At 40.8% G+C, this 7,440-nt stretch overlaps 1 protein-coding gene across 2 annotated transcripts; it reads right to left on the reverse strand.

The window, feature by feature from the left end:
- Positions 1–777: 777 nt before the first annotated feature.
- psmc4 (proteasome 26S subunit, ATPase 4) lies at positions 778–7,174 on the reverse strand. Of its 2 annotated transcripts, none has more exons than XM_035643365.2 (11): positions 7,110–7,174; positions 6,384–6,482; positions 5,288–5,474; positions 4,340–4,486; positions 3,921–4,030; positions 3,634–3,727; positions 3,289–3,456; positions 3,093–3,169; positions 2,465–2,633; positions 1,417–1,472; positions 778–1,238 (listed from the first exon to the last, which is right to left on the reverse strand). In XM_035643365.2, the coding sequence occupies exons 1-11, from the start codon at positions 7,140–7,142 to the stop codon at positions 1,125–1,127; spliced, it is 1,254 nt and encodes a 417-aa protein (XP_035499258.1). In that variant the 5' UTR covers positions 7,143–7,174; the 3' UTR covers positions 778–1,124. The 2 variants fall into 2 exon arrangements, with proteins under 2 accessions (XP_035499258.1, XP_035499269.1); XM_035643376.2 differs by having other exon boundaries at positions 7,028–7,162.
- Between the last annotated feature and the right edge of the window lie 266 nt (positions 7,175–7,440).

Here is a 7,440-nt window from a genome sequence, read left to right on the forward strand (position 1 = left end):
GTTCCTTGGGGAGGGGTCCCCCCAGGTCCATTTTGCCTGGGGCTCCCAAATTCTCTTGAATCACCCCTGTCTGTATGAGACACTGGGGACTTTACTTTTGAATTGTATGCAGATTTGTCCCTTCTTCTTTTTTTCTTCTTTTTTACCAGGTCACCTCCAACCAGAGACCAGGTGAAACAAACGTACATAGGCTTCCACTGAATTAACGTCCACATCAAGTCATATCCAGGGAGCACCCAAACTTCCACAGAAGCCCTCTTCTTCTCTCATGTATTTGTGTTTTGATTAGTATTTAACAGCAGGTCAAGTTGAAATATCTGAAGTTGTTCCATACTCCTGGCAAAACTTATGATTATGGAGCATTCTCTTTTTTTCTTCATAAAATGTCAACAGTCATAAAGTAAAAAGAATAGAAAATCCATTGTGATCTTCAAATATCTTTTTTGTGTGACCAAAAGTCCAAAAGACAAAGATATTTAGTTAAATATCATAGAAGATTGTGAAAATCAACCAATATTCAACACTGACGATTGGAAACAGTGTATGCTTGTTTGAAGCCTGGATTAAAAACATGATAAAATTAATTGATCAAACAAGTTGCTTAATACAACCCTGACCCCAAAAAGATCAAAAGATAAATTTAACAATTAACCCATAAATTGTTTCAGCTCTGAACACAACATTAATCTGGTGACAAACACTCAGTGTTGCTAGTTGTATTATTAACAATCTTCAAGTAAAGCGACATATTGCAAGGCATAAAAACTGACCACCATGTACCTTTTTTATGTAAAACTTTAATGTTTTTTTTCTTCATTAATGTTATTTGAGTACATACAGATACAAATGTCCTATCCTAGCTACAGTTGGGGGTAGATATTTTTTAGCAACCAGAGGAGTGCCTGTACAAAAAACACTCCCATCGCATGATAGTGTGTCTTCTCAAGGCTGACACAGGGCTAATCTGACATTAGGGCTTGTGTTGCAGTGAATTTAGTCGTTCCCCCCAAACAAAAATCATGCAGGTCAGGAATTGCAAATCCACAAAAGACATACTGTAGATAAAGACACACAGACGTAAATCAATAAACAGACTTGTGTCTGGACACTTTTTTTTTTCTTCTCTACTTGTAGAACTCGTGCTCCTGCTCGTCCTTCTTGATGACGGTCTTGTAAGCTTTTTCGAAGTCTTTGGCCAGGACGATATACCGGTTCTCACGCACTGCCAACATGCCAGCCTGACACAGGCGTGGAGGGGATGGACAGGGGGAAAAAAAGAAAAAGGAACAAATGAATATTTAATTATTTCTATTCTATTCACAAATAAAGGATTATTACTTTTTCAACTAGTTTTCATTTCCCACTACTCCAAAAAAAAAGCATAGATAAAAAAAGATATTTAAAGCTCTAGCTTACCTCCTGGCAGATGGAGTTTATATCAGCCCCAGATATCTTGTCTGGTCTAGCCACATCTGTGCATCGGTTAAGGATGATGCATCACAGTATTCCCATGTTTAGACATACAAGAGTGATGCAGTTTAAGTTTACATATGGTACCCACTCACCTTTAACATTTATACATTTGCTAATGAACTTTTTTGCTGTCTTTGTGATTCTGGTCTGTTTTTTGCACACTTGTCAATTTGAGGGCAGCATAAACAGAAAAATACTGCACTGTAGTCAGGAATAAAAAAAAACCAGTCTGGTAGCATTAGCAGACAGCTGTTAGCAGTCGAGTGAGATGTCAACGTCCCTGCTGATGATAAAATAATGATTTGTTCACGAGTCTACAAGAAAAATAAACAAAAGCCCAAACTGACACAAACAAGAGAGTGACAAAAAGCCAAACTTCGCAGGTCATTAACTCTGTATAAAGAACTAAGCCGGACAACGTCAGAGAGTGATTAATTTTTCATTGAGAACACAGGAATAAGATTGGTGTGTTCAGGCTGCCAGGCTCAGTCACCAGAGTGCGCATTTACACTTGTATGCTTAGGGAAAGATAAACATTAAAGCGTACATTCCTTTATTTAGTTAACAGCGGACTGTGACTCACTCAGAAATATGAATGATTTCACTGCAGGCCTAATTTTAACATTTTAACTTGGCTACTTTCAGTGCGATCATGATAAAAAGAACTAACAATTCTTGATCACTAACAAGAAAGTTTCCAAACAAGGAACAGTGGCACAGCAGTGTGAGGGAATATTACCTCAATGAGACAAACGGCTAAACTGTAAATTATCCCCTATTAAAAAAACCAAAAAGGTGATGATGACTGGTCATCAGGAGGAGGTAATGCTGAAAACATGTATTAACTGCATGTGAAGAAAATGTTGTATTTTGTACTATGTACAAAATTATTTATTATCAACTATTGTACAAAATACCCTCTAAAAGTTTTTTTCTCACACACTCATGCGCGCACACAACTCCACTGCTGTTATTGGGGAAAAAAGGATACAATCCTCCAGGTCCACCTCCTCGGACAGGTTCATTTTACTGGTAATGGTGGAGAAGATGAGACGTTTCTGCCTACGGTCGGGCAGTGGGAACTCTATCTTTCTGTCCAAGCGTCCGGGGCGTAGCAGGGCCGGGTCTAGTGTGTCTGCTCGGTTGGTGGCCATGATCACCTATGGACGGGGATTCAAATGTCAAAGGAGCTCATGTGAGCATAATGGTGAGTTTTAAACATGCTGTGAGATATATTCAATCCCGTGTAAGAGATTTAGCTGAAGGGAAGAGAAACGAGCTGAAGCCGTAAACTGAGCAAAATTCCTCTATGAAACGTATAGTTTCTGCATAACAGTGCCACCCTCATTCTGACCAGTGCTCCATGTTTAAAATACCCACTTTAGGTAATGATAAACGACTATATTTGTCTTAGGTGTGTCTTCTAAGCTGAATGACGCAGGGGGGCAGTGACAATGGTACAGTGAATGGATGGCTGGTGGGAGGGGCAGGGGTTTGGTGGCTAGGATTGATCACACGATGCTCCATCACTAGCACATAGACTCAGCAAATATGCAGATGGTGGAGTCACAGGGGGAAAAAGGGTTAAGAGCTTGCTGAGAGAGATGGATGTGGCTCACCTTGACATTGACGTTCTGGTCGAAGCCGTCCATTTGATTAAGTAGTTCAAGCAAGATCCTCTGCACCTCCCTGTCAGCTGCAGATGGAAACAACAGGGTAAGAGGGTACAATTCAATCATGAGGTTACTTCTTGACTTGACAGAGCCTTATGAGCTGTGAGCAACATGTGCACGTGTGAGTCACAGAGGTTCGTACCTCCGGTCTGTGCATCAAAACGCTTGGTGGCAATAGCATCAATCTCATCAATGAAAATGATGGCAGGCGCATTTTCCTTCGCCAGCCGGAAGACATCGCGCACCATACGAGGGCCCTCACCCAGATACTTCTGAACAAACTCAGAGCCCACCACGCGGATGAACGCAGCTGGAGATGGAGAGAGACAAAGATGATTTCTCATTTTTTATGGCACACATACCTCATCAACAATCTATTGTAGAAATCACCTGTGGTCTGTATTCGTGTTGTGTGTCGTGTTGTTTGGAGTAATGACATAAGGCATGTATTATAGTGTGTGGGAGTTGTCTGCTGTGGAGGACTTACCTGTAGTGTGGTGCGCCACAGCCTTGGCCAACATGGTCTTTCCACAACCTGGAGGTCCGTACATAAGGACACCCCTGGGTGGGTCAATACCAATCTGAGACAACAAGCAGAAAAGTGTCAAATTATTCATATACCAGTCGTGTTTCTATTCAGGCGCTTGGTTATGCAAATTGTTTCATGCAAAGGACGTAGCACTGTTTTTTTTACCTTTTGATTAAGCAAATCTATGATATTTTCCTTCACTTTGTTAATTAAGTCTGTAAATGTTTCTCTGTTGAATGTCTGACCTGTTTGTAGAGTTCAAAGTGAGTGAGCGGCAGCTCCACTGCTTCTCTGACTTCCTGCTTCTGGATGTCCATACCACCAATGTCAGCATACATCACATCTGGCTTTTGGTCTGGGAGCAGGAAAAACAGCAAAAGGGGAAAGTTATACCATCTCTGCTTTTCAACAAAAGTGAAGTTGATTCATAAATTGATAAGTTTCTGTTCGGAAAATGGCCTCTTGTGCATTTTGGGAGATAAAATTATTTGGCATGTGGATGAGGAAGCAAAAAAGTACTTGCAGAATAGTAGAAGAAAAAAAATAATCTCAACACAGCTAACCATGTGATCACAGCCAGACACTGTTTAACTGTGTTGAGCCTCAGGTCTACAGATCAAGCAACCTGAAATCCTCTGGGAGAGAGCGGCACTGAGCGCTTTACCTGACGTCAACATCATGATGCTGCTGTCAGCTTCAGGGGGGAGCACATCTACCAGGGCGTTGCTGTGTTTGTGCAAGGCCACTGAGGCGTTGGGCTTCAGCAGCTCTCTGTCGATGGTGCTCAGGATGCGCACATAGTAGTTGGACCCTGAGAGGGGAACAACGGGTGAGTAAAGATGGGAGAAAAAAGGATGGACAGGAACAGAAGTCATTATCATTACAGATTTAAAACATGTACTGCACGTTCAATAATTAAAATTTGACAGCACACAGTACATTTCTTCTTGGTTTTCCCAAAAGACTCCGAAAGCCAGAACATGATAAAGCATTCAAATATACAGCCTGCATGCATCTGCTATTACATTAATTTTTAATTCTCTGCTTTGACCATCTACGTTTTTATTTTCAGTCATTTTTGTGTTTTAAACATTATACTATTTTGCCTTCCATTTCTCTTTTGGAAATGTCATGCGAGTAAAATTGTAATTGTTCCTTGGGAGATGAAAATGTTCTCTCGTATTATTCAACTTGATGTTAAATTATGGCTCTGCTAGGTTCGACGTGTCGGCTCTGTTGCTTTGCATCGGTTTCAAACTACTTTTGCAGACAGGCTCTATGGTGTTGGTGGGCTTTTCCTTGCTGTCGGCAATTTCCGCTCTTTGCTTTGTGTTTGTCAACAGGCTGCTTAATTTGCTGGCAAAAGCTCTTGTGTCTTGCAGCCATCATGAAAGCTAAGAATGATTGGCATCGCTGCTGTGCCTGAAATACCGATCTTATGTCACTTATGACACTGTCATTCTTCAAGGCGCTACCGGTACTGGCACTGGTCAAACATGGCTAAATCACTTTTTTAATCACTCAGAATTAATTTGGGGTTGCAAATAATACTTTTTCTGTGTCGGTCGGGGTAGGTCTTTTACATTTTGGCAGTTTTTCCTTTTAATAGTACCTGTAGTAGAGCCAACAATAGCCGTGTTCTGGTCAACCGCTTCCAGGAACTGGCCAATGACGAGTGGGATGCTCTGTATCCTCTTCACCTCCTCCTGAGCATGGAGGAACTCTTTCTTGAGGTTCTTCTGTTCATCTTTGATGTACTCCTCCTGGACCTCCAGGAACTCCAGCTCCTGCTGCAGCTTCTGCAAACAAACCACAACGAGAGAGGAAAGGGAGAGTGTGAGAGCCTGCTGGAGAGGAAGGTACCATAAGTCTGCCTGCTGGAGTTCATAGACCATAAGGTGGCAACAAATGTTTAAGAAACATTTTGGAAAAAAACAAACAAACAAAGTGATACATTTAGAATTAATTTAAATGCCTTACACATAGAATACTGATTATTTTAAAGATCTACATTTTAGTCAATCAATATCCCTAATACCTATAACTATAAATTAAATACTTTGGATTACTCCTAAGTTTAGGGCTGCCCCCGAAAGCTTCAGTTTCAACCATTGCCATTACCTGACATCCACACATTACTTTTTTTTTTTATGCATTACCGCAGAAATCCCACTATCCTATGAAATTCAAATTAAAATAAAAAACAATCCAATATCATTCATGATGCATAAACATAATTTCTTATTGGTTATTCTCAGACAGTCAAGGACATCTTAGTAATAATGATGTGTAGCACATCTCTCATGTAAAGTTACCGGAAACCGACAATGGGACTGTAAAACAGGACAATGTGAAAGGCTTACAAATTACAGTACTACCATGATGCTGAAAAAGTCAAATGTCTAGAATATAGTCCACATTTAGAAAGAGGCAAGAGGCAGATTTGCCAACATCAATAGAATCACTGAGCAATCAGGGTGCATGCTGGGAATTAGAACACGTTTTTTTGAGTGTCTCTGTTTTATATTTGTCTTTGGTGGAATGAACTGCAGTGATTTTAAAATTCAAGCAGACCACAGGCCTCCGTTATCCACGAAGATCCAAAACAATCACATTGGAAGCCTACAGTTTGATCATACTTTAAAAAAAAAAAACAGGTATGTTGGAGGTTCTAGCTTTTAACTCAGGTACATGAGCAGGTATCAGACCTTGTATCTGCTGTACAGGTCCTCCAGATCTTCTGGTTCTGGGGCAAGGAAAGACAGGCCTGTCTGGGGTCTGGAGTTCAGTGTTGCAGGCATTTCCTCCTGTCAAGGTGACAACACAAAAACATTCAACACGAGCACACACACACAAAAAGCAGTTAACGCCACATACGAGTGGAAATGTCGCACTGTGCTCCACCTACACAAAGACGAATATTAAATTCATGGTACAAATTCTTTCCAGCTCAGCAACGGGACAGAAATAAATGTGACTCGGTTATAATCGGTTGTTATCTTGCACCAAAGAGACGAACACTAGCTTAGCTTCCCCTTAGCTTGTTAACAGCTAGCTAACTTTAAGTGTTTACAAAAAAACAACAAAAAAAAACATACAGCAGTTTGAGCACCGGAGGAAAAATCAAAACAAGCATCAAAAATATTAACATCGCCCTTTGGTGAAACCCCCGCTTAAGTCAACTGTATTGAGATGTACAAACGCCATGCTAATGCTAACCGCTAACTCGCATGACATAGCAACTGCGCCGGACAGAGAATGAATTGGCAGGTTTACGTTTCGTCAGCGTTAACGAGCGGACCGAGAGCAACACGACACCGCGACAGGACACGCAAGGAGAGAAAACACTCACGAGCTTATATTTGCGAAAGGCTACGACGTAAACTCTGCCCAACTACACGAACAAAGCAGGAAACAATCGCTCTAAGTCATACCGGGCTCTTTTCTACAGCTACGGGATCCTCCATGTTGGAATTTGCTTACCGGCTGACGTTTTTGCAGTAACGCGTTGACGAAAGGTTGTATGGGTAATGTAGTTCATAGGCATTTTAACGGCGATAGTCTCTACAGTCACAGTGGTGGAGGGCACATTTTCGCAAAAATAAAAGAAGCTTAGTTATACCATATTTAAAAAATAAATAAACCATTACCAGTATAATTCCTTATCAAACTCCGACTTGAGTAAAAGAACAAAAGTATAATTAGCAAAGTGTGCGTAAGTATCAAAGTAAATGTCACTTTTTTTTATACAGATGTGACCTGAAA

Source organism: Scophthalmus maximus, chromosome 1 (assembly GCF_022379125.1).
Source record: "Scophthalmus maximus strain ysfricsl-2021 chromosome 1, ASM2237912v1, whole genome shotgun sequence".
In the NCBI taxonomy this organism is placed as follows: Eukaryota; Metazoa; Chordata; class Actinopteri; order Pleuronectiformes; family Scophthalmidae; genus Scophthalmus; species Scophthalmus maximus.

Coding starts and splice junctions, on each gene's coding strand:
- psmc4 (XM_035643365.2), bottom strand. CDS start 7,142: ATGGAGGATCCCGTAGCTGTAGAAAAGAGCCCG. Junction 5,475..6,383: donor ACCTGTACAGCAGATACAAG/GTCTGATACCTG, acceptor GTTTGTTTGCAG/AAGCTGCAGCAGGAGCTGGA. Junction 3,728..3,920: donor ACTTTGAACTCTACAAACAG/GTCAGACATTCA, acceptor TTGTTGTCTCAG/ATTGGTATTGACCCACCCAG.